This window comes from Nerophis ophidion, linkage group LG16 (genome assembly GCF_033978795.1).
Source record: "Nerophis ophidion isolate RoL-2023_Sa linkage group LG16, RoL_Noph_v1.0, whole genome shotgun sequence".
NCBI classification, from domain to species: domain Eukaryota; kingdom Metazoa; phylum Chordata; class Actinopteri; order Syngnathiformes; family Syngnathidae; genus Nerophis; species Nerophis ophidion.
The window spans coordinates 38,359,299-38,383,358 of NC_084626.1; the positions used below are offsets into that span (position 1 = coordinate 38,359,299).

Here is a 24,060-nt window from a genome sequence, read left to right on the forward strand (position 1 = left end):
TACTACTTACGTATAAAATACTACACGGTCTAGCTCCATCTTATCTTGCCGATTGTATTGTACCATATGTCCCGGCAAGAAATCTGCGTTCAAAGGACTCCGGCTTATTAGTGATTCCCAAAGCCCAAAAAAAGTCTGCGGGCTATAGAGCATTTTCCGTTCGGGCTCCAGTACTCTGGAATACCCTCCCGGTAACAGTTTGCGATGCCACCTCAGTAGAAGCATTTAAGTCTCACCTTAAAACTCATTTGTATACTCTAGCCTTTAAATAGACTCCCTTTTTAGACCAGTTGATCTGCCGTTTCTTTTCTTTTTCTTCTATGTCCCACTCTCCCGTGTGGAGGGGGTCCGGTCCGATCCGGTGGCCATGTACTGCTCGCCTGTGTATCGGCTGGGGACATCTCTGCGCTGCTGGTCCGCCTACGCTTGGGATGGTTTCCTGCTGGCTCCGCTGTGAACGGGACTCTCGCTGCTGTGTCTTGGATCCTCTTTGGACTGGACTCTCACGACTGTGTTGTATCCATTGTGGATTGAACTTTCACAGTATCCTGTTAGATCCGCTCGACATCCATTGCTTTCCTCCTCTCTAAGGTTCTCATAGTCATCATTGTCACCGACGTCCCACTGGGTCATTATTGTCACCAATGTCCCACTGGGTGTGAGTTTTCCTTGCCCTTATGTGGGCCTACCGAGGATGTCGTGGTGGTTTGTGCAGCTCTTTGAGACACTAGTGATTTAGGGCTATATAAGTAAACATTGATTGATTGATTGATTGAAAAGCCATAAATATTATGTGGTTGGGCCGGCACACAAAGGAAGTGCCTTTAAGGTTTCTTGGCGCTCTGTACCTCTCCCCATGTCCGTGTACACAGCGGTGTTTAAAAAAAGTCATAAATTGTACTTTTTGAAAAAGATACCGATAATTATGATTTTAAAGCATTTATCGGCCGATATTATCGGACATCCCTAAACAAAGATTGTAAGGAAAAGATGAACATTACAAGATCATAATAATATTATCCATCCATCCATTTTATGCCGTTTGTCCTTTTTTGGGGTCGCAGGAGCCTGTCCCAGCTGCATTCGCCACCTCAGTGCAGCGCCAACACAGATAGACAGACAACATTCACACTCACATTCACACATTAGGGCCAATTTAGTGTTGCCAATCAACCTATCCCCAGGTGCATGTCTTTGGAAGTGGGAGGAAGCCGGAGTACCCGGAGGGAACCCACACAGTCACGGGGCGAACATGCAAACTCCACACAGAAAGACTCCGAGCCCAGGGATCGAACCCAGCTCTTTCGTATTATGAGGCACATGCACTAACCCCTGTTTCACCGTGCTGCACCATAATAATATAAGTAGGTTGTATTCAGTCATGTGAATTTTGAACCGAAGTAAATTAAGTGGTGGTCAACCAAACCAAGATGGCTACTCTGCAGCAAAATACCTGAGTACATAAGGGGCCGAGATCTTACCACTAAAAGCAGATATGAGCAAAAAAACTAACTATAAAATAAAATCAATATTTATCCATCCATCCATCCATCTTCTTCCACTGCGCCTAGAAATTCTGTCCATAAAAGTTATGAACAGAATCGGTGACAAAGGACAGCCTTGGCGAAGTCCAACCCTCACTGGAAATGTGTTTGACTTTCAATATAAAATCAATATTTATACTTCATCAAAAAAAGACCTGTTGAGTGATATCAAGGATTCTCAGTCGGTGGAGTTCCCAGACATGTTGCTGGTGCTTCAGGCGCCATTCTAGCAACAAAACCAATGAAACCTCAGAAAACCACGAAGGTCAACACATTCTTTGTCTGAGGCAGGGTTAAGGACTTTGTTATCAAGACTCTCCCGAGTGAGGTTGTATTTCAAGATTTAACTTAATTCCAAACTATCGTGAGACTTCATCCTGGTCTATATTGGATAGCAAGCTGTTGCAAGACTTCAAGATGGCATCTCGACCATTACTTCCGGGATTGTGTTGCACATCGCCAGCTTTTATGCCCGTCAAATAAAGCAAATACTGCACCTTTGTGAACAAGAGGTGCGCACACGTGGGATTTATGGAACAAAGGAACTGGGTAGTGCTTTATTAGGAATTTTGAGTAATCTGTGTAATATGAGCAGTCGGCTGGCGCCAGCTTTACATGTTCATTCATTCATTTATTTAACAGAGTTATCACTGCAAACTTATGGGTTCTTCGACTTTGTTCCCTAAAGCCTAAAAGTCTAAAACAATGCAGGAATAGGGGATTTTTCTTTAGTAATAAAAGCAAAATTGTGTCCAGAACACTTGCTTGACCACCACTTTAAGCCGCGCATAGTTAATAAGTGACGTTAGGTGAATACAACCCATTCATGTGAATAGTATATAGAACGTTTACAACAACTTTTAAATTGAACCAAAGTGCTTTACAGGTAAAAAAAAAAAAAGCATAGAGCAACAGAAACAGAAAACAAACAAAGTACATAAACAAAGAATGAGCTGAACAAAATAGTGCAAAAAGCAATACGGTAAAAGGAGTCGCATAAAAAGTTAAACATTTGCGAAATAAAAATCATAGTAATAAAAAGTCCGACAAATAGAAAAAAGAAAACAACCTATAGGTACAAAAATGTTCCCTCGTTTTTAATGTATAGTAGTTTTTATTGTCAACCAAAAATTGTCAATTTTTATTGGGTATGACTGCAAAGCCACCACTGGGTCAAAGAATGTTGCAAGTTCCAGCACTTGATTAAAAAAAAAAGTGATAAGTACTAAAGAACTCACAGCAAAGAGGTTGTCCCTGTGCCTCTACCGTCCCATCCTTCCACCCTTTTTTTTTATTCAACAATTGTATTTATTAAACCTCATGGAATGAAGGCAGACTTTTTTAGTCCTTTCAGTAAGTTTTTGCTATATTTTTAGCTATATATTTGCTGCATTACTCAATTATCCATGATTGTTTCATGTTGAAATTTTAATTTCATTGTGCAATACTTTGACAGGTTTTATTTGACAACACTCCAAAGCCAAACAGGACATAAAAGTCCTTCTCTGAATCACTTTCATCCATAAAACATTTTTTTTAATTATTTTAACCCTTTAAAGGCCTTTTGATCAATTATTTCACAGTTGTCAAAGTGTATGAATGTGCATGATAGCATTATTTATTTTACTAATTTAAACATTTGACATTACCTGATCAAAAGGCCTTCCAAAGTGTCAACGTTTAAAAAATTATTTTTTTTTGTTTTGAACGGAATTTGGGGGAGAAATTTGAGTAGGAAAGGGGGAAAAAAGTATGAATCTAAAATGTTGTTACGCCCTTCAAAAATGTAATGACTTTCATGTCCATTTGGATTTGTAAATAATTAAAATTGGATGATAAAATATCACCTGCCAGTTTTCCCTTGAAGTGACTGCAAATTGCTCAAACTTAAATTTTCTAAGCCAGAAATATATATGACTAAAACACCACCGGCTAGCTTATGTTACCAAAAGGGGTTGTGAAATAACTTTTTTTAATAGTATCAAAATGTTTCACAATTAATAATTACAATACTAAATATTAATTGCTTGTTGGCCAGTGTCTCATGTCAGGTTGTCACTCACATTGTCTCATACACATGTCAAAAGCAGTCCCAGAGAAGCAACTACTAATTTGCAGTCAAGTTGTTGTTTCAATGACAGATACATTCAGTGATATTTAACTTTCGTAAGTAAACTTGGCCAAGTCGTCTTATTCCAGCTTACAACCCTTTGGAAAGTTAGCGCCCTCTGGGCAACCGCTTAATGATGTAAACAGCCCCTTTGCCTTTTTACGTTACGGTTACCAAAATAACTAAACCTTGGCCTTAAAACTAAGAAACTCAAATATATTACCCCACATTCTTATCTATATTTAGGTCGTAAAAAACATAATGCTTTAGCTAAGTGTTTATGTTGTGTTTGTAGCATTAGCAATAGTCGAGGTAAAAAGAGAGTGTGAGAGAGTAATGCATGTACTATGCTAATTAAGTTTACCAATGAAATGATAATAATAGAGTTTGTTAAAGGGGAGCTGCACTTTTTTGGGAATTTTGCCATTCACAATCATTATTAAAGACATGATGGCGGATGTTTTTTTTTGTAATGCAGTTCAAATAGTAAATAAATGCGATAAAAAGTTCACTCCCAATGGAGTCTATGGGAGCCGCTTGATTCTGCCTATAAAGCCCTTAAAAAACATCCAAACACCTCCATTAAAGTTTTATATACATGATGTTGTGACGATCTGTCAGTTTCACGTTTGGTTGTGTTTTCTTAGTTTGTGTTTATTTCCTGTCATGAAATAAACACTTACATGTCCCTTGGCTACGCCTGCCATCTCTGCATCTTAGGTTCTAGACCAACAGCAATTCCTGACAGAATCATCGAGCCAAATACGAACCCCGCGGGGATTTCAATGGCACTAATGGCCAAATCACATAAATGTTTTTCCCTCTTCGGGGACGTCTGGGATCCGTCCCTTGAGGGGGGGGCTAAGGTCAGCTGCGCCACAGGGGAAGCACAGCTCTCAGTGAGGCCACCTCAGACGCCGAGAGCCCAGCCGCCTCCTGCTTCCGCTCTGGACAAGCCGACAGCCCAGGCGCTTGCTGCTCCAGCTCTAAAAATACCATCGTGGTCTCAATCATCGTCTTTGGCAGGCCATCCGACAGCGCCATCATCCTTGTCTCCGGCGGGCCGTTACATGACACCGTCATCCTCATCTCCCGCGGGCCGTCCCACGGCGCCGTCATCTTTGTCTCCAGCGGGCCGTTCTACGTCACTTCCGCCGTCCTCATCCCCTTTGCGACCTCCTGCTTTCCTGCCGCTCAAGTGGCCATCAGACGCCCAGACGCCTCCTCCTCATCGGCCAAGAGAGTGGACATTTCGTGGTCGCCCGCATCACCAGATGCAGCAGCATTCAACGTGTCGCCGCCACCAGGGTCTTCCCCGCTGGCTGCGGGGGCACATGGCCTAGACTGTTGGTCGGCCTTTTGAGGCAGGGGCGCAGTTTGGTGACCATCCGCCATTCCTACCTCCAGCCTTCCGTGACTTTTGAACCTTGTTTTTTGGGGGTTACTGTGACGATCTGTCACATTCACGTTTGGTTGTGCTGCCTTTGTTAGTGTTTATTTCATGTCAGCTCTCTTATTGTAATGCCATTTCCTGCATGTCTCCCGAGTGCTCGTTTAGCTCAACTGACTCTTTTTATTCGGCAGCGCCAGTGACGGGGGATCGGCTGCCTCCATGGTCCTCTCCTCCCTTCGTTCCAGCGTCACTGGTGCTGCCAGGTCTTGGGCTGGTGGTAGCGGACCCAGGCCGCTGTACGCGTTGGGATCGTCTCCAGGAACTGCTCCTGGACAAGTCGCTCCACCACCTGGACGTCGCCTTAGCCCAGCTGCAGCCAGCGCGTTGCCACATCCCAGAGCTGCTGCCCTAACACAAACGGACAATCGTCCACCCCCATGCGCAGCGCTCGGAACCGCCGTTGGTGGTCCTCTCTGTTGCTGCCGGTTCGGTTGAGCATCGCCCGTCTCAAGTCCGGGAAGCGCATGTGGGATTCTGCCAGTAGGCTGAACGCCGCCCACTGCACTTCTCCCACGAGCAGTGGCAGCAGGCGTACTCTCCACTCCTCCTCCAGCCACGCGCATGCCTCCGCCATGGCCACAAAAATGTCAATGAAGGCCTGGGGGTCCCCTTTTTTCCCCCATGCGCTGCATGGAGACGGCCGCTGATGTTGGCGATGCCGCTCCGTCCTGGTCCACCATTGCCTGCAGAATTAGGCTTTGCTGGGCCACCTGCCGTTGGACCGCTTCCAGCTGTCGATGACTTTGCGAGAACCCGCGCTAATGCTGCCAGAGGGTTGGATTCCGTCATCTTCTGTCAGGTATGTTTGGGAGCCATTATGTGAGGTTTCCCTCTTGCGGTGGGTTCTCTTGTGGCCGACAGATCTTCGGGAACCCGGTAGACAGTTTGAATGAGATGTTTTATTTGTCTGGCACGCCAGTATCGTATGTTTTCCAGCAAAATTCCAACTCCAAATCCCACCCTCGTGTCTCTCTCCGGCTGCTGCTAATAAAGGCGACAGGTGATTAGATAACAAGGCCCAGCTGGGCAATCTACTCACCTGCCGCTGTCTTCGAGGCCGGTCCTTGCACACCCAGCTCTGCGGCAGGCCCGCATCCCACGCCCCCCTCCACAGTCACATAATGTCGTGGGTGCAACGTCATACGCTCTTGCGAGGCCGAGAGGTAGCGGAATGGCTAAAGTTATCTGTGATGCTAGCGGAGCGGTGCGAGTGGTAATACAAGAGAAATAAGGTGCGAATCTGGTAACAAATGAAGGAAGAATAATTAATTCCCAAGAAAAACAGCACGGGGTCCATCGTCTGGCGGTGGTTTGGCTTCAAGCAGGAAGATGTTGAACAGACAACCGTAATATGTCAAGTATGCAGCAAAAGTGTTGCTACAAAAAGTAGCATTACTGCTAATGTATAACACCATTTGAAAAGTAGCCTGCTAGAGAATGAGGAGTGCTTGAAACTGCATGTCAACATCTCGGCTGGTGCCACACCAACAAAACGCCGAAGCAATCATTTCCATATCAACACCGTATGAAAAAAAAAAGCTAACGTCCGCAGTAAACTACCACATAGCGAAGGACATACACTATTTGATTTCCTATGATGCAGCAATTTTTATTTGACAGTTACTGAAATATCTTGTGTGACATCATGCACAAAAGTGCACTTTATTTGTTTTAAGCTATTGTAGTGGCCTTTTTGTACAAAAAGTGCACTTTAATTTAGTGCTGTTTTGACATGTCATCTTAGTGACATCATGCACAAAAGTGCACTAATAGGTTGTTTTAAAATGTCTTTAACAATCTTGCACATTCTGTTTTGGAAACTACATGAATGTTTGTGTCACTGCTTACTAACTGTTTAATAAATACAGTTTTGGTAAATTGACTTAGTTGTGATTTCCCTCTCAGCATGGAAGTTTAAAATGAGCATATATTAATGCGGTATGAACAAGAATGTTTTAATGTAGACACATAGAATCATCATACTGGTGTGATTATACGCATCAAGTGTTAATTGTAGGGTTAGGCAAAATATCGAGATAAAAATTGTGTATCGTGACATGGCCTTAAAATATTGAGATATTAATAAAAGCCCATTGTCGCCTAGCTCTACTTGGGTTCGAGACCAACAACAGTGCCTGAAAGATGTGAGTAATGTAGAAACAGGCACATTTACAATAACATTTAACAAGTATTTTGCCCATTTTCAGAAACGCATCAGTATGTTCGCTTTTTTATGAACTACATTACTGATTACTGCTCACTGCAGACTTCATGAGACCCAACAAACATAATAAAACATCACTTACTGTACAATATCTGCTGTCATTAGGATGCCGACTGCTAGGTTGTTCGTATATTCCCATTTAGATAAAAAATTACTCTTAATCCTCGCAAAGAAAAAAGGTGGGGTGGAATCATGAATCTTTTTGTGTCGTCCTCGCTATTTCCACGTCTTAATTGGCCGTCAAAGTGTACCAACTTGTGGAAGTACGTCCTCATCCTTCTACTATCTATGTGATAAAACATGATTTATGATCCACAATTAACTTTGACGTGCAAAGAATGGAAGAAGCAGCTGATCAGTCGACCATGTCAAAATTTGGCACAAAAGCTCATAATCATGGTGCCGCTATAAATAGTTTGTCTGTGTTAGAGCTTATAATAACAATATAGTAAATGGTAAATGGGTTGTACTTGTATAGTGCTTTTCTACCTTTTTAGGGAAATCAAACGCGCTTTGACACTATTTCCACATTCTCCCATTCACACACACTGATGGCGGGAGCTGCCATTCAAGGTGCTAACCAGGACCCATCAGGAGCAAGGGTGAAGTGTCTTGCTCAAGGACACAACAGCCGTGACTAGGATGGTAGAAAGTGGGGATTGAACCAGGAACCCTCAGGTTGCTGGCAAAGCCACTCTCCCAACTTCGCCACGCTGTCCCCACTATTCCCCCAATATCACTAATACTTGGTTAATACTCAAGTCACAAAATGCATATAAAGTATTGTCGGCACTTTTTGAATGTTTTTTTATTGAGTTTTATGGGCGGAATAGAGGACCTACCATTTGCTACGCTGTAAGCAGGCATTTATTTACGTTTATTTATGAGTGAGAATGCATTTTAAAAAATACATCCGTCGTCATGTCTTTCATAATGATTGTGAAGGATAGGCAAAATTCCCAAAAAAGTGTAGTTCCCCTTTAAAGTGATGAAAAGTACAATTTATTACAATGAGTTGATGACTTACATGAGATCTGTTGTCATTTGTTCGCATGAAATGGCGCATTTAAAATGGTAATTAATGAATGACAGAGCGCTTCATATGAAATTTTAACATATTCCCATCCTAGCCCTTGCTATGTCACTGTTAAGAATATAAAAGCAAAAAGTAATTTAAATTTTGTGAATCTGAATGTTTTGTTACAAAATAACAGTTAATAAGTTCCAAAAGATGCATGTAATCAAATTTAAGTTCTAGTCCAGTAGTATAAAAATCGTTTCACATGAATAAAGTGTGAAAAAAATATGTAATGGGTGTTATCAAAGTTAGCCAGGACTGTTTCGTTGTTTTTATGCTAAGAATGTTAAAAAATTACGAAGCATTCAACCTTCAAATTTTATTATAGGAGCCTTTGACCTCACAGACATGGAAAATTCCATCGCTGCATGACGACGCAGCCACACAGCAGTCCTGAGCTCTGTGCAAGTCCCCTTTTTTTGCTTGTCGAGGGCACCCATCTGACACACACATCCTGGCATGATAGGCACATGAAGGCTAAGCAAAAATAGACACAGAGGTACCTTGGTTTTCAAACGCCCCACTTTTAGCTCCTCATCCTTGCAAATCACATGCAAAAAGTGCAGATTTCAAACTTTAAAGGTTAATAAATGGTGAAAAATGTTCAAGCAAAAACCGATTTATGATCGTTTATGTTCACCATTATTTTGTCATTTTGGCGTCACTTTTTTTCTCATTTCTCATCAATAAACCTGCTTCTTCTGTCTCCTTTTTGGACACATTGAAGTGTCTAACTGTAAAAATGTGAGGTATCACACACAAGAAAAAACTAAAACTACAGGGTTTCACCTCAAAGGGGAACTGCACTTTTTTGGGAATTTTGCCTATCGTTCACAATCATTATGAAAGACATGACAACGGAAGGATTTTTTTCCATACATTTTTTTACAGCGGACCCAATGGGAGCTCCACTATTCCGCCCATAAAATCAGATAAAAAAATATTTCAAAAAGCACCGACAATACTCCATTTAAATTTTGTGACTTGAATTTTAACCAAGTACTAGTGATATTAATATTATAAGCGCTAACGCAGACCAACGATTTATAGTTGTGCCGCTATAAATAAACTTCCTGTGTACCGATGTGTAGATCATCGACTGATCAGCTGCTTCCTCGTTTACATTCTCCCTGTAAGTTTATTGTCGATCATAAATCATGCACATCACCTGAAAAGTAGATAGCTGAAGATATAATCTGACAAGGTGCGACGCTTTGATAGCCACTTAGGATCTGGAACTGGCGAGGACACGTGAAAACACTTGTTTCTTTGTGAGGATTATGAGCCATTTTTCATCTAAATGGGAATATATGAACATTCCAGCAGTCGGCATTCTAATGACAGCCGACTTTGTACAGTAAGTGATGTTTTATTATGACTTTCATAAAGTCTGCAGTGAGCAGAAATCAGTGATCAAAAAAAAAACACAACCTGATGCATTTTTGATATTAATGGAAAGTATGCTTAAAATTATCAAAATATGTCAATATTAAAAGTAATTATAAATGTGCTCGTTACTACACTACACATCTACTTATATCATGTATATAAACCCCTCATGGAGGTATTTGGATGTTTTTAGGGGCTCTACAGGCAGAATTGAACAGCTCGCATTGGCTCCATTGTAAGCAGACTTTTGATCGAATTATTTATTATTTAGAATGCATACAAAAATTAATTAGGCGTCGTGTCTTTCATAATGATTGTGAACGATAGGCAAAATTTAAAATTAAAAAAAGTGCAGTTCCCCTTTAATGTACGTATTTCCTTGAATTGCCGCCGGGCCGCTAAATGATTTAAAACCTCTTCTCACTCCTGCGCTTACCAGAGGCATGCGGTAAAAGTAAGCATGTGCTAATTATTTTAAAACCTCTTTTCACTCCGGCACTTACCAAAGGTATGCAGTAAAAATTTTAGTGTGATGTAAGGTTGGACCTTAAATCCTACTGAATAGCTCTTAATCTTCTTCCCTTTATGCGATTTCAAATTACCAGTATTGAAATCAGCCCCCTCCATTTTGAAAATGATGACAGGGGAAGTGTCACGAGTTTGACCAGGCGGTAATACTAAGCATGCGCTGATTATATTGGGAAGCGAGTTTGACCCGGCAGGAGCATACTATATGCCCTGTGGCAATTCAAGGAAATACGGTAATTAAATGTGGCGCCCAGCCATAGCATTTTCCTTAACGCCACACCGTAAAAATACGGTGTTTTTTTCCACTTGAAAACAAATAAAATAACATATTTTTGCTCAGAAGAAATCACACTTCTGACGCTATTTTAAAATGTTATTACCGATCTGATGATAACAAACGGCACAATTCCAACAGGTTTTAACTCCCATGAAAACAGTTCCCTATTTTACGCCAATCACCTTTCAGAACTTTCAAAAAAGGGAAAAACTGACTTAAAATCCAAACCACGTGAACATAAAACATTAACACCAGCTGTTACAGTATGAATTTACATAGATAGCCTTTTATTTGCGCACTATTGACATTTCATGTACCGAAAAATCGACCACAGAAAAGAGACTTTGATTACGCTGCCAAAACCAAACATTTTCCAAAGTTATCACTGAAGACACAAGCATGGTCCGATTGTATTTCACAAAATGTGGAAAGCGATATTTTTGAGAGTAATTTTCTTCGACGCACATTTTTCCCCCCCTAACTTTATTCCCTGAATGAACAACTTTTTGGGGACTATATGACAGCTCTTTCCTAGCTCTCTGTTTAAACAACTGGAACACCCATGAACAGAACAGCGATACGGCATTTTCTGCTCATACTCTACACTCACTTGATAAATGCTATGCTTAAGCTGGTTGACATCATGTGAATTAAGACGCCAAGAAGAAAAACGTGAACATGAACAGCTCTTTGGTTGCACAGGGAGAGTTGTCAAGGTGCGCCAACAGTGTCATAAAGAGGCCACACTAACGCAAAGATGCACATTATGGCTTTTAAAAACAAACATAGGGCTGACTTTTCTTTCTGGATGTTGTTATATTCCTTTTTCCCACGGTGGATGTAAACATTTTTTTGGTATAGGACATGTTATTTTTTCAATGTTTTTTTTTTAAAAAGTAGCTATTATGCTTTTCAGAGTTAATGTAAATAAGCAGTTATTTAAAACCCCATAGCAAGAAACACTGTTAAATGTACAAGTGAGTGTGTGCAAGAAACACTGTTAAATGTATGAGTGAGTGTGTGCCAACTCACCTTCTTGTTGACATAGTACGGGTCCAGGTCCTCTAGCGGTGTCGCCATCATGCCTTTAGGGACATCCCCATAGATGAGGGGCAGGCTCTTCCCGGCCTCCAGGTCCCTATTGGGTTTGGGCTCATTTTCGTCAGATGTGTCGCGGTGACTGCTGTCCGACCGAGGCTTGGCTGGCTTTTTGTTCTCCTCTTCTTTGATGCGCTTCTCGATGTTAGCGAGCGACTCCGCGGTGAACTTCTTGAAGCTGTGAGGTCCTGGGGTTGCAATAATGGGTGCGGCCATGTTTTCATCCTGCAGCTAGATCTTCTTTATTTGTTTTCCATAGCAGACATCCAGGTCTAAAAGAGAGAAGCATTTGTTAAAAAGAAGTTATAAGTATTTGGACTTTTTTAAACATGTAAATATAAACGGAAAACAATCATTTGCAAATCATTTTCAACCCATATTCAGTTGAATATGCTACAAATACAACATATTAGTTGTTCAAACTGATAAACATGTTTTTTCTGTAAATAACCATTAACTTTAGAATTTGATGCCAGCAACACGTGACAAAGAAGTTGGGAAAGGTGGCAATAAATACTGATAAAGTTGAGGAATGCTCATCAAAGATTTATTTGGAACATCCCACAGGTGTGCATGCTGATTGGGAACAGGTGGGTGCCATGATTAGGTATAAAAACAGCTTCCCAAAAAATGCTCAGTCTTTCACAAGAAAGGATGGGGCGAGGTACACCCCTTTGTCCACAACTGCGTGAGCAAATAGTCAAACAGTTTAAGAACAATGTTTATCAAAGTGCAATTGCAAGAAATATAGGGATTTCAACATCTACGGTCCATAATATCATATAAAGATTCAGAGAATCTGGAGAAATCACTACACGTAAGCGGCATGGCCGGAAACCAACATTGAATGACCGTGACCCTGGATCACTCAGACGGCACTGTATCAAAAACCGACATCAATCTTTAAAGGATATCACCACATGGGCTCAGGAACACTTCAGAAAAACTACAGTCACTACATACAGTTTGTCGCTACATCTGTTAAAGCTCTACTATGCAAGGCGAAAGCCATTTATTAACAACATCCAGAAACGCCGCTGGCTTCTCTGGGCCCAAGATCATCTAAGATGGACTGATGTAAAGTGGTAAAGTGTTCTGTGGTCTGACGAGTCCACATTTCAAATTGTTTTTGGAAATATTCGACATTGCGTCATCCGGACCAAAGGGGAAGCGAAACCATCCAGACTGTTATCGACGAAACGTTCAAAAGCCAGCATCTGTGATGGTATGGGGGTGCATTAGTGCCCAAGACATGGGTAACTTACACATCTGTGAAGGCACCATTAATGCTGAAAGGTACATACAGGTCTTGGAACAACATATGCTGCCATCCAAGCGATATCTTTTTCATGGACGCCCCTGCTTATTACAGCAAGACAATGCCAAGCCACATTCAGCACGTGTTACAACGGCGTGGCTTCGTAAAAAAAGAGTGCGGGCACTTTCCTGGCCCGCCTGCAGTCTAGACCTTTCTCCCATCGAAAATATGTGGCACATTATGAAGCGTATAAAATACCACAGCGGAGACCCCGGACTGTTGAATGACTGGAGCTCTACATAAAACAAGAATGGGAAAAAAATTCCACTTTCAAAGCTTCAACAATTAGTTTCCTCAGTTCCCAAACGTTTATTGAGTGTTGTTAAAAAAAAAAGGTGATGTAACACAGTGGTGAACATGCCCTTTCCCAACTACTTTGGCACGTGCTGCAGCCATGAAATGTAAGTTAATTATTATTTGCAAAAAAAACAAAAAGTTTATGAGTTTGATCATCAAATATCTTGTCTTTGTAGTGCATTCAATTGAATATGGGTTGAAAGGGATTTGCAAATCGTTGTATTCCGTTTATATTTACATCTAACACAGTTTCCCAACTCATATGTAAACAGAGTTTGTATGCAAAGGGCACTATTAGATAAGTTTTAAAGGTTTTTGTGTGAGCTAGACTGTAAAAATTTTGTTATTTTAGTGCATCCTTGCTAATGGTGTCTGCTCTTATATTTACTGTGTCAAAATAATTTATGTGAAAAGGTTAATAGATAAGGGGTCTAAAATTATTGCACATATGTTTAATGGTATACGATGTATAGAATACCCGGCGGAAGGCAGAGTATACCATGGACAAGTCGCCACCTCATCGCAGGGCCAAAACTAGGGCTGGGCAATATATCAAATATACTCGTATCGCGGTTTTGGCTGTGTGCGATATAGAAAACGACTATATCGTGATATTCGAGTATACGTCCTCATGCACTTGCTTTTAGCTGCGGGAATTACACTTCAGGCGTTTCTCACTCTTTCTTGTCCCTGCTTCTCACAGAGACTTAAAACAAGCGCACCTTCTTACATACGTTACACGCCCTTGCTGAGGAGAGAGGTAGCGATATGGGTAACATTAGCAGTGGCAGGTGCTAACGGAACGGTGCGTGTTGATAATACGAGAGAAAGAAGGTGCGAATCTGGTAACAAATGAAGGAAGAATTAATTCCCAAGAAAAACAGCACGGGGCTCATCGTCTAGTGGTGGTTTGGCTTCATGTTTTACAAGTATGAGGCAAAAGTGTTCCTACAAAAAGTAGCACCACTACTTATTTGTAGCATCATTTGAAAAGTCACCCGCTAGAGAATGAAGAGTGTTTGAGACTCCACATGTCAACATCTCGGCCGGTGCCACGCCCAACAAAATGCCCAGGCAACCATTTCCACATCAATGAAAAAAATAGTCTAAAACAGAAGGAGATAACGTCTGCAGTAACATACTACATAGCGAAGAACGTACACTATTTGATTTCCTATCATGCAACTCATTCTTATTTGACAATTATTGAAATATATTGTGTGACATCATACACAAAAGTGCACTTTATTTGTGTTAAAACATTGTAGTGGCCTTCTGTACAAAAACTGCCCTTTGATTTAGTGTTGTTTTGCTATGTCATCTTAGTGACATCATGCACAAAAATGCACTAATAACTTGTTTTAAAATGTCTCTGACTATCTTGCACTTTCTGTTTTGGAATTTACAGGAATGTTTTTGCCACTGCTTAATAACTGTTTAATAAATGGTTTTGGTAAATTTACTTAGTTGTGATTTCCCTCTCTGCGTGAAAGTTTAAAATGAGCACCTATTAATGCAGTATGAACAAGAATGTTTTAATGTAGAAACATTGAACCATCATACTGCTGTGATTATATGCATCAAGTGTTCATTCAAGGCTAAGGCAAAATATCGAGATATATATCGTGTATCGCGACATGGCTTAAAAATATCGAGATACTAATAAAAGGCCATATCACCCAGCCCCAGCCAAAACCCTAACAATTAAATTCCATCCATCCATCCATTTTTCTACCGCTTATCCCTTTCGGGAACGCAGGGGGTGCTGGAACCTATCCCAGCTGCACTGCGGCTGAAGGCAGGGCACACCATGGACAAGTCGCCACCTCATCGCAGGGCCAAAACCCAAACAATTTAATTAATTTGATCAATTAATTATTGCTAAGCTCATAAACGTTCACAGCATAGAACAAAAGTCAAATTTCAACTTTTGAGAATTAATATTGTCAAAATGTTAAACATGCAAATATTTGGGATATTTTGTCGAGTTGAGTAGAATGAGTAGGGATTCATTCTTTGGGCACTTTGTTTTACTTGAGGAGCTAACCACGAGTTCCCCCTATTGCTATGGTAACACCTGGTCTCATTCACACACATAACCTACTCTCTAGTTTTGATGGTGAGAGGAGGTGCCAGGTACTAGATGGAGCGAGTGCGGATTTGTGTGTGTGTGTGTGTGTGTGTGTGTGTGTGTGTGTGTGTGTGTGTGTGTGTGTGTGTGTGTGTGTGTGTGTGTGTTTGCTCACACACACACTTAGATTAACTTTTGGTTTCGAAGGATTGAAGCCAAAGCAACTCCGCTTGGGAGGGGTAGCAGGATGGACGAAATTAAGAGAGCACTGGGACGATCTTCAGAGAACCCCAGTCTTCTTAGCGAGCATGGTCTTGTCTCCAGCACTGGTATTGAAACTGTTTTGTACTCACTCCACTTAATAAAATGAATTGTGAAAGTTTAATTCTAGACTCCTTGCTTTTTTTGGACAAGACCAAAAGAATCTGGGTGGCCTTTGCCCTGACACTCAAAATCAAGGGTTAGAATTGGGGGTTAAATCACCAAAAATGATTCCCGGGCGCAGCAAAACTGCTGCCCACTGCTCCCCTCACCTCCCAGGGAGTGATCAAAAGGACGGGTCGAATGCAGAGGACAAATTTCACCACACCTAGTGTGTGTGTGACAATCATTGGTACTTTAACTTTAACTTTAAAAAGGGTGGTTCCAAACACGGTGGTAGAGGGGTTGGTGCGTCTGCCTCACAATACGAAGGTCCTGCAGTCCTGGGTTCAATCCCAGGCTCGGGATCTTTCTGTGTGGAGTTTGCAGGTCCTCCCCGTGAATGCGTGGGTTCCCTCAGGGTACTCCGGCTTTCTCCCACTTCCAAAGACATGCACCTGGGGATAGGTTGATTGGCAACACTAAATTGGCCCTAGTGTGTGAAAGTGAGTGTGAATGTTGTCTGTCTATCTGTGTTGGCCCTGTGATGAGGTGGCGACTTGTCCAGGGTGTACCCCGCCTTACGCCCGATTGTAGCTGACATAGGCACCAGCGCCCCCCGCAACCCCAAAAGGGAATACGCTGTAGAAAATGGGTGGATGGATGGAGTCCAAACAAATAAAGACTAATAACTGCTATAATGGTAATATGGTTATTAAAAAAGTGATGAATTGAGTATTTGTTATATGTTCTTGTGTGAATAATTGCTTTGTGATATGTTATAAGAGTTCTGTGCACAATAAGATATCAACTGAAATGCTACTCAAAAAAACGGGAATCGATATAACTCAGCCCAATATGATAGTTTATATTATATTAGAATACCAAAATGGCACGATATTTGTAGGAACAAATTTAACATGGTTATGTTTTGACTTAAATCTATTAATGCGGTACAGCAACAAACTTTGCAAAAACTGTAGGCGGGCTGATCGATCTCCAATGCTCATTCAGTCAGCAGAGCCGAGCTGTCTTTAGCTCCTGTGCTAACTGCCTTGTGTCCTTTTTAGGTGTTTTTTAGCCTTTTTAAGGCATTTTTCCAGTTTTGCAAAATCTATTTGAGCCCAAACAAACAAATGGACAAGCAATGTGTGGTTTAAAACATTCAGTAGGTATCCATAGCTTTGTCAAAACTGCCTCCTCCTCAACCCTCCTTTTTGCTGCACACCAACAAGTTTAACCGAAAAGGTAAAGTGGATTTATTTTTTATTCTTAATCATTGTAGTCACCTGGCTGTTAAAGTTAAGTAGTTATGTGATTTTAAACTGTGAGTTTACCACAGGAATAGTGACAGTGTGTGTGCGCGTTGGCAGGGCGGCTGAAAATGGGGAGGAGAGTTTATTTTGTTGTTATTGTTTTAACTTTGTTATTAAAGGGGAACAATATTGAAAAAATAATTATTTTTACCTTTTGGTACCTGCTTTTGTGTATTTCAAGTCTGCATAAATCCCAATTTCTTTTTAAATCAAACCGTGGAGGTATTGCAGCAATATTTATAAAACATTCCTTCATGCTTCCACTAAACAAGCCGTTTAGAAAAGTGCCCAACCTGTCACATTTCCCACCGGTGACATCAGATTTTTGTCCACATATGATAGAAATTCACCCGAAGATCTTTGCGGTAATCCGCCATTTTTAATTTATGTACGAGTGTTTGTAGTCCGCCGGACAACATGCTCCAAAGTACAACTAAGAACGAAAATGCTTTGTTATTGGTTAAACAGTATCACGGCCAACACGGGTCACTACACACTTCTAGTCTCATCTGAAGATCTTAAAGGTGCTCGACTAAAATTTTCGTTTTGCAGCAATGTGCCTTCAACTGGGAAGAAGTATCACCTTGTGTGTGCCAACTACTTTGAAGATTTCATGCTTTACAGTACAAACCTGCGTCAATATTCTCCACAAAGCTTCTTTTAGTGGCGCAGTCGGTGCCTACCATTTATGGCAGTGGAGAACACAGTAGCCACGTGCACATGGACAACATGTATTTAATCTGATCATCATTCGGATTAGAATATTCCTGTGTTCATTGACCGTGAAAACAATTATCTGAATAGGCCATGTATTTTCATGAAACACACCTCAAATCCAAATACTTTACTTTGACATGCGCAGAACCTAACATGAACGGAAAGGTGCGTTATTAATTGTGCTGGGGCACCATCTTTTGAACAAGTTCGCTTACAGCAGGTGCTGAAGAAGCATGAGACTTCCACTGTGACCAAATATGGCTTTGTGGATTTCTGCTTGTCCGACGTATCATGCGATTTCTTTATAATTGTTCCTTTCTGTTCACTACTTTTGCTTCACCTCTCTTTTTTAAATGTAGCTGTTCTGTGCTTTTTATGGTCTCATCTTCGTGTTTCGACATTCTGTGAATGTGTTTGAGGCTAGCAGTTAACAATTTGAGTAGCTGTAATGTCGTGAATAAAACAGCTCGTTAGGACGACAACTGGATCCCTTTTTTTGTTGTTAGATCGACACATGACTGTCCAAAACATACTTTTCTTTTTGCTAGTCTCGATTTAAAGAAACAAACTCATCAGCATATAACGCTACTTCTGTACTTGTTGAATGGAGGGAGACAGCAGCAAGACAATCACTTGAAGGGGAAGCTGATTGAACATTGATTCTGTGTTGGTGAGGAGGCTATACTAACAGTGTCTGAAAAGCCTGTCCAGAGTCTTGGACGTTGGTATCATGCCACCCTCAAAGACACAGCACAAGTGGACCAACTCAAGCAGGATACTACAAACCCCGTTTCCATATGAGTTGGGAAATTGTGTTAGATGTAAATATAAATGGAATACAATGGTTTGCAAATAATTTTCAACCCATATTCAATTGAATATGCTACAAAAACAACATATTTGAAGTTAAAACTGATAAACATTTTTTTTTTTACTAATAATCATTAACTTTAGAATTTGATGCCAGCAACACGTGACAAAGAAGTTGGGAAAGGTGGCAATAAATACTGATAAAGTTGAGGAATGCTCATCAAACACTTATTTGGAACATCCCACAGGTGTGCAGGCTAATTGGGAACAGGTGGGTGCCATGATTGGGTATAAAAGCAGCTTCCTGAAATGCTAAGTAGTTCACAAACAAGGATGGAGTGAGGGTCACCAATTTGTAAGCAAATTGTCAAACAGTTTTAGAACAACATTTCTCAACCAGCTATTGCAAGGAATTTAGGGATTTTACCATCTACGGTCCATAAAATCTTCAAAAGGTTCAGAGAATCTGGAGAAATCACTGCACGTAAGCAATGATATTACGGACCTATGACCCCTCATGCGGTACTGCATCAAAAACCGACATCAGTATGTAAAGGATATCACCACATGGGCTCAGGAACACTTAATTAAATCACTGTCAGTAACTACAGTTGGTCACTACATTTCTGTAAGTGCAAGTTAAAACTCTACTATGCAAAGCGAAATTCATTTATCAACAACACCAATGAACGCTGCCGGCTTTGCTGGGCCCGAGCTCATCTAAGATGGACTGATGCAAAGTGGTAAAGTGTTCTGTGGCCTGAGGAGTCCACATTTCAAATTATATTTGGAAACTGTGGACGTGGTGTCCTCCAGAACAAAGAGGAAAATAACCATCCGGATCATTATAGGCGCAAAGTTCAAAAGCCAGCATCTGTGATGGTATGGGGGTGCATTAGTGCCCAAGGCATGGGTAACTTACACATCTGTGAAGGCACCATTAAGGCTGAAAGGTACACACAGGTTTTAGAGCAACATATGTTGTCATCCAAGCAACATTATCATGCATGTCCCTGCTTATTTCAGCAAAACAATGCCAAGGCACGCGTTAGAACAGAGTGGCTTCGTAGTAAAAGAGTGCGGGTACTTTCCTGGCCCGCCTGCAGTCCAGACATGTCTCCCATCAAAAATGTGTGGCGCATTATCAATCAATCAATTAATGTTTACTTATATAGCCCTAAATCACAAGTGTCTCAAAGGGCTGCACAAACCACAACACAAACCACTACGACATCTTCAGTAGGCCCACATAAGGGCAAGGAAAACTCACACCCAGTGGGACGTCGATGACAATGATGACTATGAGAACCTTGGAGAGGACGAAAGCAATGGATGTCGAGCGGGTCTAACATGATACTGTGAAAGTTCAATCCATAATGGATCCAACACAGCCGCGAGAGTCCAGTCCAAAGCGGATCCCACACAGCAGCGAGAGTCCAGTCCAAAGCGGATCCCACACAGCAGCGAGAGTCCCGTTCACAGCGGAGCCAGCAGGAAACCATCCCAAGCGGAGGCAGATCAGCAGCGCAGGGGTGTCCCAAGCCGATACACAGGCAAGCGGTCCATCCTGGGTCCCGACTCTGGACAGCCAGTACGTCATCCATGGCCACCGGATCGGACCGGACCCCCTCCATAAGGGAGAGTGGGACATAGGAGAAAAAGAAAAGAAACTGCAGATCAACTGGTCTAAAAAGGGAGTCTATTTAAAGGCTAGAGTATACAAATGAGTTTTAAGGTGAGACTTAAATGCTTCTACTGAGGTGGCATCTCGAACTGTTACCGGGAGGGAATTCCAGAGTACTGGAGCCCAAAATGAAAATGCTCTATAGCCCGCAGACTTTTTTTGGGATTTGGGAATTACTAATAAGCCGGAATCTTTTGAACGCAGATTTCTTGCCGGGACATATGGTACAATACAATCGGCAAGATAGGCTGGAACTAGACCGTGTAGTATTTTATACGTAAGTAGTAAAACCTTAAAGTCACATCTTAAGTGCACAGGAAGCCAGTGCAGGTGAGCCAGTATAGACGTAATGTGATCAAACTTTCTTGTTCTTGTCAAAAGTCTAGCGGCCGCATTTTGTACCAACTGTAATCTTTTAATGCAAGACATGGGGAGACCTGACAATAATACGTTACAGTAATCGAGGTGAGACGTAACAAATGCATGGATAATAATCTCAGCGTCTTTAGCGGACAGAATGGAGCGAATTTTAGCGATATTGTGGAGATGAAAGAAGGCCGTTTTAGTAACGCTTTTAATGTGTGGCTCAAAGGAGAGAGTTGGGTCGAAGATAATACCCAGATTCTTTACCAAGTCGCCTTGTTTAATTGTTTGGTTGTCAAATGTTAAAGTTGTATTATTAAATAGAGGTCGGTGTCTAGCAAGATCGATAATCAGCGTTTCCGTTTTTTGGGCGTTAAGTTGCAAAAAGTTAGCGTACGTCCATTGTTTGATTTCATTAAATAATTATTTTATTAAATAATTATTTTATGAAGCAGAAAATACGACAGCGGAGACCCAGGACTGTTTAACGACTAAAGCTCTACATAAAACAAGAATGGGAAAGGATTCCACTTTCAAAGCTTCAACAATTAGTTTCCTCAGTTCCCAAACGTAGATTGAGTGTTGTTAAAAGAAAATGTGATGAAACACAATGGTGAACATGCCCTTTCCCAACTTCTTTGGCACGTGTTGCAGCCATGAAATTCTAAGTTTATTATTATTTGCATAAAAAAAATAAAGTTTATGAGTTTGAACATCAAATATCTTGTCTTTGTAGTGCATTCAATTGAATAAGGGTTGAAAAGGATTTGCAAATCATTCTATTCCGTTTATATTTACATCTAACACAATTTTCTAACTCATATGGAAACGGGGTTTGTATAACTGGTCTTGAAAACGTTGATAAGACCATGCTCCCTGGCTGGTTGAAGCTGTGGTGCCTCCAATTTGGGTTGCTACCCAGGCTAATGTGGCCTCTCACCATCTATAACGTACCAACCACAAAGGTAGAAAAGTTAAAGTAACTTAAAGTACCAATGATTGTCACAAACACATGAGTTAGGGGGAAATTTGTCCTCAGCATTTGACCCATCCCCTTGTTCACCCCATGGGAGGTGAGGGGAGCAGTGAGCAGCAGTGGTACCGCAAGCAGGAATCATTTTTGGTGATTTAACCCCCAATTCCAACCCTTGGTGCTGAGTGCCAAGCAGAGAGGTAATGGGTCCCATTTTTATAGTCTTTGGTATGACTCACAACCTACCGATCTCAGGGCGGACACTCTAACCAATAGGTCACTCAGTAGGTCAAAAAGTTTGAGAAAGTGGTTAGCTCATTTTCTAGGAAGTGGCTGGGTCCTTCCAAATGCTTCAGTAAGTGGTGTTTTCGAGCTTCCTGTTTCCAGCCTAGTAGAGGAGTGTGCAAAGGTAAGGCTGGAAATTACGCTAACAGAGTCTCGTGACCCATGCGTTGCCTAAACCATACTTGCCAACCCTCCCGATTTTCCCGGGAGAGTCTCGAATTTCAGTGCCCCTCCTGAAAATCTCCCGGGGCCACCAGTCTCACGAATTTCTCCCGATTTCCACCCGGACAACAATATTACTACACCATCCTTCACTGGGTGCTGTTTCCGGCCGGGCAATAATAACGGTTACACCTCGAAGTCAAGCGCAGCAATCAGTACAGAAAATTAAGAAGACGAAGCAGAATAGACATGGCGACGACGAGTAAGAAGAAGTATGCTTGCAAGTTCCAAAATTAGTGGAAAAAATAATTTCAGTTCATACAGGACAGCCTCGAAAAGGAGAGAGGTATGCTGCCAGCAAATTTTGTAGATCAGACTTCTCCATTGAACACCGTGGCCGAAAGGATATATATAGTCACTCATGAACTGTCAGAGAAGCACAAGGCTGCGGCAACGCGGCACCGATCACAGCCCAGTATTATGGGCCACCTTGCTAAATGGAGACCAGAGCGTGTAATTTGTCCCGAGACAAAGATGGCTATGCTGATAGCTACAAGCAAGATCCCATTCTCATTTGCGGATGTTTTCAACGAATCCGTGAAGGATATATTCCCGCATTCAGAGATCGCTCGCCAGTACGCAAATGGCTGAACAAAGGCTACTCAAATAGTGAAAGGTGAGTGTATAGGGTTGCCACCTGTCCCTTATCATATGGAGTCGTCCCGTATTTTAAGATTACATTTTTAATTTTTTTTTTTTTTTTTTTTAAGTGAGCTGCAAGTGCAGAACAGTTAAAAAAAATACTGTATTTGATAGGTGCCATTGCCCTGGAATTGGACAAGGAGGCGATCAAACTGTGGCAAAACCAACCCTTTGGTCTGATGAGTGATGACAGCACAAGCAGAAACATGGATAAATTATTGTATTTTGTATTTACACTTCTCTTGTAAAATTATTTTTGTGGCTGCTGACAGTGAAAATTGATATATATATATATATATATATATATATATATATATATATATATATTTATATATATATATATGTGTGTGTAAAAACTGTAATTCACTGAAATTCAAGTATACAGTGCCCTCCAAAAGTATTGGAACAGTGAGGCCAGTACCTTTATGTTTGTTGTAGACTGAAAACATTTGGGTTTGACATCAAAAGATAAATATGAGATAAGAGATCAACTTTTCAGCTTTCATTTCCAGGTATTTACTATCTTAGAAGATAGCATTATTTGTAATGGAACACAACATTTTTAGTTTAGCAAAAGTATTGGAACATCCATCCATTTTCTACCACTTGTTCCTTTTGGGATTGCGGGGGGTGCTGGAGCCTATCTCAGCTGCATCCGGGCGGAAGGCGGCGTACACCCTGGACAAGGCGCCACCTCATCGCAGGGCCAACACAGATAGACAGACAACATTCACACTCACATTCACATGCTATTGGAACATATGAATTTAAAATAGATTAAAGCAGGGGTCTCAAACTCAATTTACCTGGGGGTCACTGGATGCAGAAACTGGGTGAGGCTGGGCCGCAAGAAAAGATTTCTTAAAAAAATCTAACATACACTTTTTAATGACTTCACCTTCTTTGAATGGCTTTCCCGCCCTAGCAATATACTTGCCAACTCTCGCGATCTGCACGCAATTTGTACAGGTTGTAGAGGGCTTCTAAGGCTGTGCTGTACCCCCTTAATAATGTTGTATGGGTAAAGTTCGGGAGAATGATTACCCCTGGAGGGGCACTGAAAATTGGGAGTCTCCTGGGAAAATCGAAGGTATAGAAATATAACGTTGTAAAGCGCCATTCATATAAACCTGGCGGGCCGCACCAACATTAACTTTTCATATTAAAGTGCGAGCCGTAAAATAACATCTCGCGGGCCGCAATTGGCCCGTGGACCGCGTGTTTGAGACCCCTGGATTAAAGTGAATAAGACTTAATGTTTAGCTGCCGATCCTTTACTTTCAATAAGTGCATCAAGCCTG

General features: G+C 41.4%; 1 protein-coding gene across 6 annotated transcripts in view; it reads right to left on the minus strand.

Moving 5' to 3' along the window:
- The window catches only part of scn8ab (sodium channel, voltage gated, type VIII, alpha subunit b), a 150,792-nt gene that overhangs the window by 111,335 nt on the left and 15,397 nt on the right, over positions 1 to 24,060 (minus strand). For all 6 annotated transcript variants that reach the window (XM_061875160.1, XM_061875162.1, XM_061875163.1 and 3 more), the window contains exon 2: positions 11,636 to 11,973. In XM_061875160.1, the coding sequence (XP_061731144.1) occupies positions 11,636 to 11,917 (282 nt within the window). In that variant the 5' untranslated portion in view covers positions 11,918 to 11,973. The remainder of the gene's footprint in view (positions 1 to 11,635; positions 11,974 to 24,060) is intronic.